Below are 16,282 nucleotides of genomic sequence, written 5' to 3' on the forward strand. Positions count from 1 at the left end.
TGACACTGAAATAAATTATCATGTATTCCTCTCTTTTACTAAGTAATATTTTTCTGGACGGTTTTGAAAATGACACAATAAATATTCTTTTGGCGTTTTCTTTCATGAGCTTTCCTATGACTGAAAAGCCCGATACGTGATCTTATCTCTCTTCCCCACTCCGGACATTCAAAAATTTCTTTACTTTGTTACCTCTTTACTTTTTGGTTGTCGTTGTTAACTGAGTTTACAATTCTTCTCCATTGCGTTCTATATGCTTATAAGTTTTCGTGAAAAATATCCTTGTATCTTTTGAGTTATCCACCCATTTTCCTCTTATCGTCTACAAGCTCACCGTAAAGAAGAGATTTTGGTGGGCGGGTTTCTTACATCCTGCATACGTGACAAGCCCATTTTAAGCGGGATTTAGTTATCATGACTTCAACGCTCTCGCGGCTAAGTTTTTCAAGGACCGATACGTTTGAAACATAGTGGAACCGTTTGATTCTTAAGCGCTGTCTAAGGTTTCTCTGTTGCAACTTGTTTAAGGTACGTTGATTTGTCCGCAGTACGGCACCCAGGTTTCGCTTCTACGAGGCATGTTTTTTAAGTAAGTACCGTTTTGCGATTCCGCCGCCGCAGCGCTACGGTCGGCGTTCCGCGCATGCGCGCTGGTTACCTACATCTCTTATCTATGCACAGACGCCAGTACAGTCTGATTCTTCATTGTATACGTTGTTTATTGAGTGTTTAAGATGCCTCCGACAATCGTGAGCCCCGCCGATTGTGAAGTACGGGCTGTCATACGATTTCTTAGTGCTAAAGGCGTAAAACCGATCGATATTCATCGTGAGATCTGTGAAGTTTACGGACAAACCATTATGAGTGATGGAATGGTAAGGAAAAGGGTGAGAGCATTTAAAGATGGCCGCACAAATGTGCATGATGAAGAACGGAGTGGGCGTCCTTCGGTCGTTAATGAAGATTCGGTGCAGAAAGTGGACAAAGAGGTGAAAGAAAACAGACGCTTTACAATTTCATCATTGTGCGACTACTTTCCTCAATGTTCTCGTAGTGTTTTGTATCGCATTGTGACCGAGAACTTGAATTACCGGAAATTGTGTTCACGTTGGGTTCCGAAAATGTTGATGGATTTGCACAAAACCCAACGTTTAGGCAGTGCATTGACTTTCCTTGAGCAGTACCACAATGAAGGTGAAGATTTTTTAGACAAAATTGTTACTGGTGACGAAACATGGGTGGCCTACGAAACACCAGAATCGAAACAACAGTCCATGGAATGGCGACATTCATCATCACCCAAAACAGTGAAGTTTAAGCAAACAATTTCTGCCCGGAGAATCATGTGCAGTTTTTTGGGACAGAAAAGGAGTATTGCTAGTGGAGTTTCTGCCTCGTAATGAGACAGTCAATGCAGCATCTTATTGTGAGACATTGAACAATCTGCGCCGTGCAATCCAAAACAAAAGACGTGGCAAGTTGAGTAAGGGTACTGTTTTGCTGCATGACAATCCCCGTCCACATGTGGCTAATCGGACCAAAGATCTCATCAAATCTTTTAAATGGGAAACTCTAGATCATCCTCCATACAGCCCTGATCTGGCGCCCAGTGACTACCATTTATTCCTGCACTTGAAGAAACACCTGGGCGGTCAGCGTCTTCAAGACGATAACGAAGTCAAAACAGTTGTGATACCGTGGTTAACCAGTCAGGCGGCAGAATTTTATGAGGAGGGTATTAAAAAACTGGTGCCATGTTATGACAAGTGCCTCAATATTCACGGAAATTATGTAGAAAAGTAGATTAAGGTACAGGCTTTCATGTAAAAATAAAATTATTGCGATATGTTTGCACCAAAACGGTACTTACTTAAAAAACATGCCTCGTATATAACATGGTAGGGATTATTATTGCTCGGTACACTGCAAGTTTCGTTTTTTTTACTGTGGTCATGTTTGTAGAAAATCCTGTCTTTTAATTTCCAGAATGCTCTTGAAGCCCTGCTAATCCTGTGCTAAATTTCAGAGTCGATACCCAAGTAACAAAATTCCGTCTTCCGATTAGTTTTGACTACGCGCAACGTTGAAATTGGTACTTTTCCCTGCCCTATGCATACCCAAACCTCAAATTACGTAGCCAAAACGTCGCTACGAGGTTGCACTTAAACAGTTGTATATTTTGACCCTTAACAACGTTGGTAAACGTTGTAGGGCACAACGTTGTTAGAAGTGGGGTTTTATACCGTTGTCATTACGTCGCCAGAAGGCATGTATATTGTACTACAGAATAACAAACGTAGTACAACGTTGTGCAAAGTACTTTTAAATTACGAGTGTAAGTACATACTAACTACAACGTAATACAACGTTTCATTAAACAACCCAAAGCAACTTCAAAATTATAACCAATTACTACGTTGGATTACGGCGACGAGCGCGACGATATCGATTTTTGTTGTGGAAGCGGAACTATCTACACCTAATTTCAAAAAATTCTGTACTATTCTACAGAGGAATTGGTTAGGTATTTTTTCTGTGGTACTTACTGTGTAAAGCGAAAAGAAGATGTATAGGAAAAAAGTATATAAATAATAGTCTACAACTTTTTATAGAAAAAGGAAAAAGTATTTAGAAGAAAGACAGCGAGCAAGTCAGTGTCCGAAAAATGAAGTAGAAATAACGAGTTTAGGTTCGTCATCCACATCCTCGCAATGTGCTACTAGTGGTAGCTTATCATCAATGGATACTATAGAAATAAATAACAGTACACCTGAAGTCCATACAACAGAGGAATACTATGAGAATAATGATCCTCCAGAAGAGCAGTCAACTGAAATTCATCCTGACGTCCAATCGACCAAAAAATAAAAACATTTTTAGTCAGTGGAGTGTACAAAATAATATATCCGATTCAGCTGTAAACTAGCTTTTAAAAGGATTATTTATCATCTTGTGGTATAAAAGGGCTGCCGATTGATGCACGTGGAGTGGTAAGATCAACAATACTTCCTGTACGGCTTTTTTAACAATAAATAAATAGAAATACTGATCTAATGTCAGCGATCTTATTAACGAGTATGTGACCACTACCACCAAAGGATGGCCCAGCCTTCTTCTTTATTTTATTTTTCCTTGGTAAAAAAGAGCACTGTAAGAAGGAATTTTGTTATTTACCTCCTAGATGTCGGTAGGGTTCAGAGGTCCTATTTCGTCAAAGTAGGTGTCAATTTGTGAACCTAAGGTTGGCATAGGTGACCTAAAGGTCGGTTACCGCACCTTATGCGCTATATTGGTATTTTAAAGGTTGCCTTAGGTAACTCCGCCATTTTAATACGATTTATCTTTTCGTGCGTTGTGGACGAATCGAATAAAATATCAGAAACCACAAAATACTGCGAATTTCGTTAAAAAACTGTATTTGTTAGGGTTGTAAGCTAATTTTCCTGATAGATTTCGTATATTTGTCTCAAATTTAAACAAAAAGAAATTAGTTTAACCAAGTAAACTATAATGTTAAAATTAAAACTAGGAAATAAAAAAAGAGTTTTACCATATTTCGAAGTATCATGGTCACTTTCAACAGTAAACTAATCTTCGTTGATGAATTTCAATTGCCGACATCTCAAAACTTTGCAGATTTGTCGAAGTTAAATTCACCTAGTGATTTCTTAATGGAGCATAGTATATTCCATTTCTAATACATACATCATTCACATTTTGGTTTCTCCATGGTTTAATATGGTAATATTTGACGACGAATATTTTTAACTCTAACCCCAAAATATCGTGAATCGGCATGAAAAACAACTTTTAGCACACGACGTACTACGTCGCCTCAAACAACGTCGCCAACGTTGGCGACGTTGTAGCGACCCTAAAAACATCCACCATTTAGGTGCAAATATGGGTCGCTTAGACGTCGCTTCGACGTTGTCCGGCAACGTTGGGTTGCTCCTGGCGACGTTGCGATTACGTTGAACAACGTAATTTTACTACTTGGGTATTGGCCTTCTTCCGAAATCAAACTGCCAAGGTAATTAAATTCCGCTATTGTGTTTGGTAGTACATTCGTTCTAGTATAACGTAAAACTAGATGGGGAAACACCAGTACACCTCATCACTGAGTGCGCCGAGACGACAACCATTCGTGCCATGAATTTTGGTACGACTGATATTGGAGATGGAGAACTACCCTCTATAAAACCGTCCCAGATACTGGCTTTTGTCAAAGCCCTGGGACTGTATGATGAGTTATGATTCAAGAAAGGGGGACACAATGGATCTGTAAGGTCGAAGTGATTAACCCCCCTCCCACTCATTCTAAAAAAATTCTAAAACGTAAAACTATCTTAAATTCTTGATCTTTTAGACGTTTTACTTATGCTAATAAAACGACGTCTCTCTAAAACGAGAATACGCTCATCTTTACAAAGCAGGAACCCTGTAATCTAAATACACAGAAACAGCAAATAAGCGTGTACGGAAAGTAGGTAGAAAGTTCGCGAAACGATGATGGATGCAGCTGCTGACGTTGCATCTAATCGCATCTGCTAAACTTGGAGCTGAACGACGCAGCGTGTCTCTCTAGCTGGAATCAAACAAACCGTATGAATAAATTTCAGTCAGACGCATTTTGCACAGATTATTCTAATAGACGTAGTCCCGCTTTGTGTAAGCTACGTAAATGTATATCGCTGAACATAATAAAGTATAAAACATGCTTATTTTAAGATAATATCTTTTAAGAATCGTTTGAAGAAAACCTCTTTCTTTTATTTTCAAAAGGTACAGGAGTTTCCCAAATAAATAAAAAAAAACTTTTAGACGGTAGAAAATACATTGTCTTATAACTTCATTTATCAATATACCCATGGAATATTGACATTTTAGATTATTTTTAAAGATGTAACACATTTTCAAAGAGTACAGATACTAATATAGTCGATATAATTTGCTTATTTTAATAAAGAAAATCGTTTAAATATTTGTTAAAGAGGACCAATTAATATGATGTCAGTATTAGAAATACAACTAATTGATTATTTGGGTTGATTAATAATTGCTCCAAATACTGAAAAAAAAATGATTTTCTAGTGGATTAGACAGTGTGGTAAAAGTAACACCTTATAAAAAATGTCTATACCTATGTGGCGGATTCATATCTCCAAAAAAAACCTTTATGGGTATTTCGCCACTGCACTGCAAGAAAATCTACAAAATAAAATAGCTATTTTTTGTAAACACTTCTGCGTTAAACCTAAACGAACACTCCGTTAAAAATACAAAGAATAAGAAAAAAACTATTTAAAATATTTAAAATTGAACTATTCGAGAACGCTTTACTTTTTTAAAACAGATACGTCTACAAGAAACCGTTGACGTTCTGTTAAAATGACATTATATCAAGTTAAACTTCAAAATTAACAATTACTACCTGATAACAATTACTTAATAAAGTAAAACCAAAAAGTATTAAAAAAACATAAATAAACATAAAATACGTAAAATTTAAAAATAATCATACAGAAAGTTTGGGGCTTTTTGGTTTTACCTTATTAAGTAATTGTTATCAGATAGTAATTGTTAATTTATATACACCCGTATACGGGTGTTGATACAATATGATCCATACAGTATGATGCATATTACGCGTAATATGCATCATACTGCAACAAAATCCGCCTTATCCGAATTATTTTTGTGTTTTTTCTGTTGAAAAATTAAATATTCATTTTTATTTCTCCAAAAACGAGATACAAAACAATGATTCCCCTCAATAGACACTTTTTTTTGTAAATTAACTTTGAAACATTTGCTAAAACAATTTTTGCTTATTATCTCGAAACAACGTGTTTGGGGCGGGTTTTGCAACTTATCATATTAACACACTCAAATATTGATGTTTTATTTTTTTAATTTTCTTAAAATACTGTCGGTCAATCTGCACGCCACTGGAAATTAACGACCTCAACCGTCTAATCTTTGTAAACAACTACATTGTTGCCGTAGCGCCGATACCCTATTCCCTTCTTTATCCATTCTCTTTCGCACTCGTTGATTTTCGCAAACCAATGTGCGATGAAGTTTTAGAGCGTTTTATGAATGGATCGTTGTATCTCCCGAGTTTAAATATCTTTGTTTATACTGCATTTTCACAACATCGAAAATATTTCAAAAACAGTAAGATTGAAGTGCGGTAAACCTTAATTAAATTTGCCTTTATTTTAATCGTCGAAACTAAAAATGTAATAATATACAGGGTGTTCCATTTAGAAAAGTTTAACTTTGATATTTTTTATTTATTTGGGACACCCTGTGCTTTTTGAGAAAAAATTTAACAGTACTACAATACTGCGTGTCGAATGAGGCGAATAACCCTGTATAAATTTTGCAATGTTTAACTAATTTAACAAAGTTGTATGTATTTCAGCAAAGTTGCTTTGCTGCCAGCTAATATAAAAGTTGAAAATATATGTTCTTAGACACTGAAAATCGACGTGATGGATACGCGGAACGTGTACGACCCACTTTAAAATTTCTTACTTTTCCCATCGAAGATTCCTAGAACGAAGTCAATAAAGAAACAGCCAGCCAGCCGAGGCAAGACAAATATTTGCCACGCAAGAATGGGGTACTTTGCGCTACCGATCTAGGGATAAGTCGTGTTATATTGGCAACGGAGGAAAAGACGGTCCCAGATGTAATTTACGTTTCGCAAGAAGAGGAAAAAGTGAAAAATAGGCGAAGAGTTAACATAGTTTAGGTCTAGGTTAAATATGGGGAAACGACGTGATCGTGGTAGTATCGTCTTATCGAAAGCTCTATTCTTTAGAGGAGTTACATGCTATAATAAATATACAGGGTGGTCCAAACTGTATTCCGGAAACTTCGGCAGCGTATTCTGCAGATAAGAATAAGTAAAAAACTTCCTATAAATGTATTTCGTAAAATACTTAGTTTCGTAGATACAGGGTGTAGAAGTTTCATTTTTATTTCGATATTTTTTTCACGTCAATATGACTGCTACTTGTAGAGGGCGCCACCTACATACTTTTTAACTGGTTTGAAGACTAATCCTTTAACTTGGAAGGTTGCACTATCATAGATATTTTTAATAATGGAATAATATCTGGAATCAATTCTCGCGTCCTCCATTGCAGCTGGAAATTACCAGGTTTCGATGCTGGCAAAGGCTTTTTGGTAGTCCACAAAGGCCAAATGTAGCGGTATATTATATTCTGTTGTTTTTCAATGACTGTTTAATTGTTTGTAGATGATCGATGGTACTAAAACCTTTTCGAAAGCCTGCCTGTTCTAATGGCTGATAGGAATCTAGTTTCGTAGAAAGTCGGTTGTTGATAATCCTAGTGAAGAGCTTGTCTAGGTGCGAGAGAAGGCTTATTGGTCTATAATTCTCTATATTTGTATAATCTCCTTTTTTTGTATAATAGGACAACCTCTGCGTTTTTCTTTAAAACTTCAGGGCATGTTTTTTTGGAGAGACTAGAGGAACCAGCAGGTAACTAACATCAGCGACATCGGGAACTTGGCCAAGAGCTGGAAGTGTTTTAACTCAAAAAAAAGATGAGAGAAAGGTTTGACATACAGTAATACGGGGGTATGGTAATAGCAGTAATAGGTCCAAGGCCTCCGAGTGAAGGACCAAACAGGATCCCAAACCCCAGAAACCTAACCTAACCTAAAACAAAAACTAAGAAATAAGTAAAAATAACAGTATGACATGAACTTAATTTGTGACACTGTATATTTTATACTCCAAAATAAATTATTAATACTAAACTATATTTTCCCAGAATTCTCTCCAAACACTCGAAATACTCGTACAATAGCAAAATCGTATACAGAGCAAAACTACAACAAATAAAGTAAATTTAGATTTACTTTTCTCAAAAATCCGGGCACAGCCGGCTGCGATATTTCCGGCAATAAATTTTTCGGTAGCAGCCATTTTTGACGCGGCAGACTTATATTTATTTTCAAGCTGTTCAAATAACAATTTAATAAAACTAGTTTTAATTTAGAGCATAAAAGCTGGGATTGTTTACTGGGAAACGAAATAATTTATAATTTTAGAAAATATAAAATTTGTTTATTTAACTATATCTCTGCGAATAATATGTTACTTTCAACTTTATTAATATTGTGTAACAATAATACTGAATATTCAGATTCGTCCTTTTGGAAAATATCTGTCCGTATTTACGTCTGAGAACACCATTCGGGTACCTCTATCCACGTGCAGAGTTTGGTTCCAATCGACCCATAATTAAGAAAAATCCTGATGATTTCGTCCATTTAAGGTTAGAGGCATCGGTTCGAAACGTCGAGGTCGTCATCCTGTAGCCCGTCCCCAATTATGCCGAAATCCACCCACATTTTTCTTCAATGTCAATTCCTTAGTCCCACCCTGATGAAGATGTAAACGAAACGTCGTATCCAGCTTTGCAGGGTGGGACCGTGTGCACCGTCGCTCACATAGCCTACCCTCTGGAGGTGGGCAAAGATTGAACGAGTCGTTCATTTGAACGAGTATTAAAAACGAATCGATTCAAAGCTTAGAATACGATTCGTTCAACTGAATCGTGGCCAGCACGGATCCATAAAATTTAAACGAACGAGTTGTAAAAAAGAGTCGTAAGAATTGAATCTGATCACAATGCAATCGTTCGTTTCTACGGCTAGTTCGTTCAAAGAGTCGTGAAAATGGATTCATTGCTTACCAATACGGTTCGTTCAGTTGAATCGTGACCAGCACGGATCCATAAAATTTAAACGAACGAGTTGTAAAAAAGAGTCGTAAGAATTGAATCAGATCACAATGCAATTGTTCGTTTCTACGGCTAGTTCGTTCAAAGAGTCGTGAGAATGGATTCATTGCTTACAATACGGTTCGTTCAGTTGAATCGTGACCAGCACGGATCCATAAAATTTAAACAAACCAGTTGTAAAAAAGAGTCGTAAGAATTGAATCAGATCACAATGCAATCGTTCGTTTCTACGGCTAGTTCGTTCAAAGAGTCGTGAGAATGGATTCATTGCTTACAATACGGTTCGTTCAGTTGAATCGTGACCAGCACGGATCCATAAAATTTAAACAAACCAGTTGTAAAAAAGAGTCGTAAGAATTGAATCGGATCACAATGCGATCATTCGTTTGTCCGGCGGCGATGCGGAGGTGATATCGGCATAGAGAAGGTCGAGCACCAATATTTAGACTTGAACAGAAGCCCTAAACAAACATCATATACATAAAATGCAAACGATAAGGAAGTTATTTACAAGAAAAAAACTTATTTATACTGTGCTACGGGAGTATCTGTAAAGCATTTATTTTTTACCGTTAATAGTTTTATTAAAATAATATTTATCAACTATAAACTGTTAAATGTTGGAATGCCAAAAGAGGAAATCGTGTTTTTTCTGCAACTCCAAATAAATATTGTTGGCCTCTGCTCAATATGATAAAAAAACTTCGTCAGCGATGGTTATGAAATGAAGATTGTTGTCATCGATGTTCATTTCCGAGCCAACTGGACGCCATTTTTGTCCACGATCATACAGTATTATAAATTATTTATTATGTGATTATTAAATCGGAATTAAAATATACCCACCACGCAAAAAATCTCACATTACATTTGCAACATTGCAGTCAATCCCTAAACAGTTTGCTTTGTAATGTTAATTTCTAAACGTTGTGTCGTGATTGATGAAACCTTGCTACAGAAACATTGCTTTTGAATTGTGATTAAAACGTTTTTTCTGCAACATTGCAACAAAGATTCAAATGAAAGATCCGCGCAAGTTATTAATAATTAATAATATAACAAATATACCATAAGATCGAAAAAAACGGCGTCTAGTTGGCTTGGAAATGAATATCGATGACATTCCCCATATAATTTTACATATAAAATGACAGCGATTTTCTTTTCATAGCCATCGCTGACGCATTTTTTTATCATACGTTATAAATTAGAAGTTAGGTTAGGTTAACGCACTTGTTTTTTTACGTTTTTGGTATCACGTTTTATTCTTTTCGAATGAGATTTTAATGAATGTAAATGTAAGTATAATTTTATTATCATGTATGTTTTAATAATGCTTAGCCATGAAAAAGTATAAAAAATTTTGTTTAGTTTGTTTATAAGCAAAATTTTGTTTTAGGTTAGCTTTTAGCCAACTGAAAACTGAAAATTGAAGTAGATAAAACCAGGATACGAGTATATCAATCTAATGATAAAATCACAAATAATATTCAGTATTAATTATTCTCCATAATATTTTTTTAATGGTGTTTTAATCATTTGAGATTTTTAAAATAAGGACATAAAGGGGCCTCAAAGATTACTGTCACAAGAGGTAAGTTACTCATTGTTTTTTATTTATTACAACTGATTCCTTTTATTTTTACTACTTTAGAAATGATTGGATATAGATTTGAAAACTTTACCGAAGAGTAATTTGAAACCATGAATAAGACAATTCAACATGCGAAGACAAAATATGAAAGATCCAAAAAATCAATTAAAATATAAGTTTGCCTTTCCTTGTACATATATTTAATGTTATACTTTCCTTTTGTATTTTTGAACAAGAAATATATAATGATGTTTATACTGTACCCTATATATTTTGTATTATTTCAGACATTCAACTTTAAGATTTTTTTAGAAATTCGACTCAGAGGTCGGAGTTGTGTAATTCCTTATTGAATGAGCAGCCGAAAAGATCAGTAAGTTCTCAGTACTTGACGGTATTTTTGATATTCTTGAAACAAGCAAGTGATAAATTTCTAATTTTTATTTGTTTTTTTTTCAATTTGTTTGACAAATTCGACTTTCTTGGTAGGGATATATTTATACCGAGCATTTTTAATTTTTCTAAGTCAATTGATATAGAGATATGCATATTTTTATCAATATTGTTCGTTTTTCGTCAATACAATATTAGTAAAAGTATATTATACCTATCTGAAAGTCTATAATTTAATACCCATTAATGTTTCTGTTGATTATAACCAATTACCGATGTATTATTGTTAACATAAAATTGCTGATGTTCGTATGAACAAACTTTTTCATTAATTGATAAGTAAATATTAAAAAATCATTTCTATGTATACTCTCCGATGAATGAAATGGTTTTCTATTGCGAACATTATCTATTTTTTGCTATATTATTTTGGCAATAAGTCAGTTAATAAGTTATAACAAAATAGAAAGTTTAATGGACAATAAGTTTTGAAACATAGGTACAATATAATTTTACCAATTTTTTTATGGACGTAAAATTAACAATATTGCTAAGAAATATCAAATTAGCACTTTCTTGAACGTTACATTAACAACGTTTTAGTAATATTGTGAAATCTTCTCACGAGGTTGTGACAAGGTATCAATAAACTTGCATCAACATTTTTTTCAACCTTGCACTGCAATGTTATTTGGCGGAAGATTAAGCTAACCTAAACCCAAAGCAATGTTACACCTTGCTTTGCGAAGTTTTGGCAATGTTCCAGCAATAAATTTTGCTTTTTGGGTACTCAAAATATTAAATTGGTATTAAGAAGTCTTTAATAAAAAATAGTATAGCTATATGAATTGGATTGATAATTTAATATTATTGGTAAAATAATTATCCAATTATGCCAGTACCTTAAAGTGTTGAAAAGTAAATAAAAGAACTGTATATTTCTTTTTCTGGCCCCTTAAGTAATCGTCCGACTAAATTATCGCCGGTAGTGCCAGTTACGATTCTTGATTTTATGAAACGTAAATTGTGCATGTGGTTCGTTACAGTTAACGAATCGTAAGAGTCGATTCAATATGAGAAATTAAATCGTGTAATTCGATTCATTAAAAAGAATCGTAATGCCCATCACTATAATAAATATACTGCTATCTTAATATTTTTTGTTACAGGTTAAGCGTTTCCGTATGGAAACCAAAGCCGCCAAAACCCTAGGCATCATCGTCGGAGGCTTCATCTGCTGCTGGCTGCCCTTCTTCACTATGTACCTGGTACGCGCCTTCTGCGCCGACTGCATCCACCCTCTAGTCTTCTCCATCTTGTTCTGGTTGGGGTACTGTAACAGCGCCATCAACCCCCTGATCTACGCTCTCTTCTCCAAGGACTTCAGGTTCGCCTTCAAGAGAATCATCTGCAAGTGTTTCTGCACGGGGAAAGGCTCAATGAATTCTCGGAGAGGATCGGATGGATCTCAACTACAAGTAAGTATAGAGGGAGTCCAAAAAATTGTGTACAGGGTGGCGCCTCTCATACACCACGGAACCTCCAAGGAGAACGGCAGTTTATATCGAAATGAAATCTTGACAACATATGTAGGTTAACTGAAAGCATTTTATAAAAAGATATAGAATTATACAGGGTGTCCCCAAAAAAAGTTACATATCAAAGTTGTGTTTTTTCTAATGGAACACCCTATATATTAATTGATTTTCGGATTCTAGGAAAAAAATAAAGGTGAGTTTTATTAAAGAAGTATATACCTAAAATCTAAGGATTTTGACATATTTCACATTTGGTGAAAATGAATAGTAAATTTTAAATTTTGATAACAGCTACCTAAATTTTAGTTGACCTTGTATAGCCTGATATTTAATTACAGTAACCATTGTATGTTAAACCAAATTGAAATTTGACCCGAAAAGTTATACAGGGTAAGACAAAATTAATATTTAACATTAGTCGCTTTTAAAAGCTAATTATTCCTTTATTTTAAATGGAACACGCAGTATATTTTTCCGGTGTTCAATGGGGAATTTATATGTCTTCGAAATATTATTAAGGTTGCCTAACCCTCAGACAAAGATTTTTCTAGATATTTTAATTTTTATGATTTTGTGTCAGTAGATCTTTATTATCTGAAAAAATCTAGGAGTGGCTGTGTGATATACCTTTTGCTAATTTAACAAAAATTAAAGATTGTAGAGTAAAATACTCAATGGTAATAAAAAGATACACGTTTAAAACATATTTTAATTATTACAGGATTAAAACTAGATATATACCAAAAATTATGTGACAAAAATTAACTAGATGAAATCAAATGCTCATAATGCTTCCTGTCCTGTTAACTGCATAAAATGATTGTCTTTTCAAAAGCATCTTTTCATTTTATAAGGCATATGTAGAGTTCTACCTCGAAAAGCAGCTACAATAATTTCTCTCATGTTATCGACAATAGTTGGTTGAGTTTTGTAAGCACTGTCTTTAACATATCCCCATAAAAAAACAGACTAGATAAAATCAGGAGCTTTTAAGTATTCTATTAATTGGTGAATGCACCAAATAATAGAATCATATCAATTCCCTCTGATGTAGGATAAGTTTGCATTTTCGGCAAATTTCTGAGAATTTTTTTTGTTTTAACTGACAGAAAATGATAACTAGTTGTTAAAGTTGGACTAATTAGATAGCTATGTTGAAGTAACTGCAGACATATCACAGCCACTAGATTTTATCAAATAATAAAGATCTACTCAGATCAAATTATGTAAATGAAAATATCTAGTTTTAGAAATTGTGACGAATTTAATTTCTTTTTTTTTTCTCGTTTCTGTTAAAACAAAAGAAATGTTTCAGTTAAAGCCGCCAAAACCCTACTAGATTTAGTAGGATTCCTACTGAGTTGGCAACATTATAAAGGGCTACTTAGGCAACAATTTAACATAATTTCCATATTATTTCTTCCAGGGTCGTCAATTCAGATCACCCAGTTACAACGTCCAAGTGCACGGCAACTCGCTGGGCGAAGAGAGCGATCCGGGCGGGGACCCGTCCGACTCCAGGTGACGCAGCGCGAAGAAACGTGTCAACACTGCCTTTGACGTGGACGAAAACAACGTCATCAAGCTGGCCATGAGCGTGGTCATCGGGTGACAGCAGCTGGAGAGCTTCGGCAACAGTGCCGGAGACGAGGGCCGCTTATGAGACGAGAGGTAGAGCCAGATGAAAAGTGGATTGGCGGTTCAGAGAGTTGGAGAAATAGAATCAGAGAAAAAATAGGTTTTAAAGATGTCAAAAAGACAACTATTTATATACCCCCGACACAAAATTCCGCCACCTTAAAAATATTTGCGATAAATTCAAAACATCCTGTGGAAAAAATGAGACGGTCATTTTGGATAACAAAAAACACTTTCCTCAATTTTATGAATATCAAACTATAGATCAAGAAAACCCTTTACAAGAGCTAAGCCCACGGCCACACAGAAAGCGTTTTTAGCGTTTTGCGTTTTTTACGTCTCAAGCGCTTTTTGCGATTTTACCGTTTTAAGCGCTTTTTTCAATTTGTGTCCATTGAAAACACGCAAAAGACGCGGCAGGTCTGCAGTTTCTATCAATATTGTCAATTAGTAACGTCGCAAGCTCATTATTCCCGGCCCGTCCAACAATCAATCCTGTGGCGAAAAGAGATAGGCGAGATCGGCGCCGTTAGCGTTGAAGAGACGAAGATAAAAGATGCTGGGATTGAATTGTGGACGGGCCGGGGCTTATATTCGGAGACAAACACAATCTACTGCTAGTGCCAGTGGTGTATGTAAAAATAATAATTATTATTTGCCATTTATTTTAGGAATTTTAGTTTATATGTGTATAGTTTTTTTATGTTGTAGTGTTGTGGTTAGTACTTGTTATAATTATAATATAATAAATAATTATAATTATATAATAGAATAGTAAATATCTCTAGTTGCTAATGCAATTTTAGGACATGATTTATGAAACATTTTGGAGTGAAACTTCTTTACGCGCGCTGTGAGTAAAAATTCAAAGCCGTGACACAAAGTAAAAAATTATTTTTTACGCGTCAAAAACTTATTGTTTCTGGTAAAAAAACCTTTTTACCAAAAAGATATTTTTTACGTGTAAAAAACTATTTGTTACACGTAAAAAATTATTTTTTTACGCGTCAAAAACTTATTGTTTCTGGTAAAAAACCTTTTGTTACGCAAAAAAAAATATTTTTTACGTGTAAAAAACTTTTTGTTACACGTAAAAAACTATTTTTTACGCGTATAAAACTATTTGTTACTGGCAGAAAACTATTTTTTACGCGTATAAAACTATTTGTTACTGTTAGAAAACTATTTTTTACGCGTATAAGACTATTTGTTATGTGTAAAAATCTATTTGTTACACATAAAAAAACTCTTTTTTTACTCATCAGGAACTTATTGTTTCTGGTAGAAAACCTTTCTTACGCAAAAAATATATTTTTTACGTGTAAAAAACTATTTATTACACGCAAAAAACTAATTTTTACGCGTCAAAACTTATAACTTATTGTTTCTTGTAAAAAAACTTTTTTACCAAAAAAAAATATTTTTTTTTTGGTACAAAAGTTTTTTACGTGTAAAAAACTATTTGTTACACGTAAAAAATTATTTTTTTACGCGTCAAAAACTTATTGTTTCTGGTAAAAAACCTTTTGTTACGCAAAAAAATATATTTTTTACGTGTAAAAAACTATTTGTTACACGTAAAAAACTATTTTTTTTTCAATTTTCAACATTTCAAACTACACTTTTTCAAACAGTTCCTTGAAATTTTTAAATTTAATAAAAATATTTTTAGATAATACCCTAAAATAAAAAAAATGAATACTATTTAATTTATTTTTATTGTATTATTAAATATAACATCCGCCTATGACGGGGTCTCATCTTAGAAAACGCTAAAGACGCTACAGAAAACAAACTGATTTCTTTTCATTTGCGTTTTTTGCGAGAACACGCCGAACGCTACACGCTTTTAGGTTCATCACACAAATCGTTCGATTGGATTGAGGTCGGGACTACAAGGAGGCCATTCTAATCTTCGTAGTCCAACGTCATCCAAGTACTCGTTAACTACCGTACTCCGTTACCCCGCCCAACGTGGAGCCTGGCATTATCATGAATCAGTATAAACTGATTTCCAATGAAAGGAGCAAATCGAACGACAATTTCTTGGAGGACATCCTCAATATACCGGTGGGCATTGAGAGCTCCATTTTCAACAATTGATTGTAAAAATATCAGTACTTTATTTAAAAATGTGTAGCTCATAAAAGAATAGAGATAATAGGATAATTAAAAATTGTGAAATGTTAGGAATACATCTAAGATTACAGAAAGCAAAGTAAGCTTATCCAAAATGCCCGTTTCATTTTTTCCACAGGGTGTTTTTTGAATTTATTTGCAAAAAACGAAGTTTTGATTTACCGCGATATAAACCCACCTAACCGAAATAT

General features: G+C 34.4%; 1 protein-coding gene and 1 long non-coding RNA gene across 2 annotated transcripts in view; both read left to right on the plus strand.

Annotated features, from left to right (window-relative positions):
• LOC115890769 (octopamine receptor Oamb) overlaps positions 1-13,846 on the plus strand; it is a 163,044-nt gene extending 149,198 nt beyond the window's left edge. Inside the window, exons 7-8 of the mRNA XM_030911103.1 lie at positions 11,946-12,254; positions 13,741-13,846. Coding sequence (XP_030766963.1) covers positions 11,946-12,254; positions 13,741-13,839 — 408 coding nt within the window. The 3' untranslated portion in view covers positions 13,840-13,846. The remainder of the gene's footprint in view (positions 1-11,945; positions 12,255-13,740) is intronic.
• LOC115890770 lies at positions 10,057-10,463 on the plus strand. Its single transcript, XR_004051700.1, has 3 exons — positions 10,057-10,087; positions 10,348-10,383; positions 10,444-10,463. It is a non-coding gene; the product is annotated as an uncharacterized LOC115890770 (long non-coding RNA).
• Positions 13,847-16,282: the final 2,436 nt, after the last annotated feature.

This window comes from Sitophilus oryzae, unplaced genomic scaffold, assembly GCF_002938485.1.
Source record: "Sitophilus oryzae breed Bouriz unplaced genomic scaffold, Soryzae_2.0 scaffold_910_pilon_pilon, whole genome shotgun sequence".
In the NCBI taxonomy this organism is placed as follows: domain Eukaryota; kingdom Metazoa; phylum Arthropoda; class Insecta; order Coleoptera; family Curculionidae; genus Sitophilus; species Sitophilus oryzae.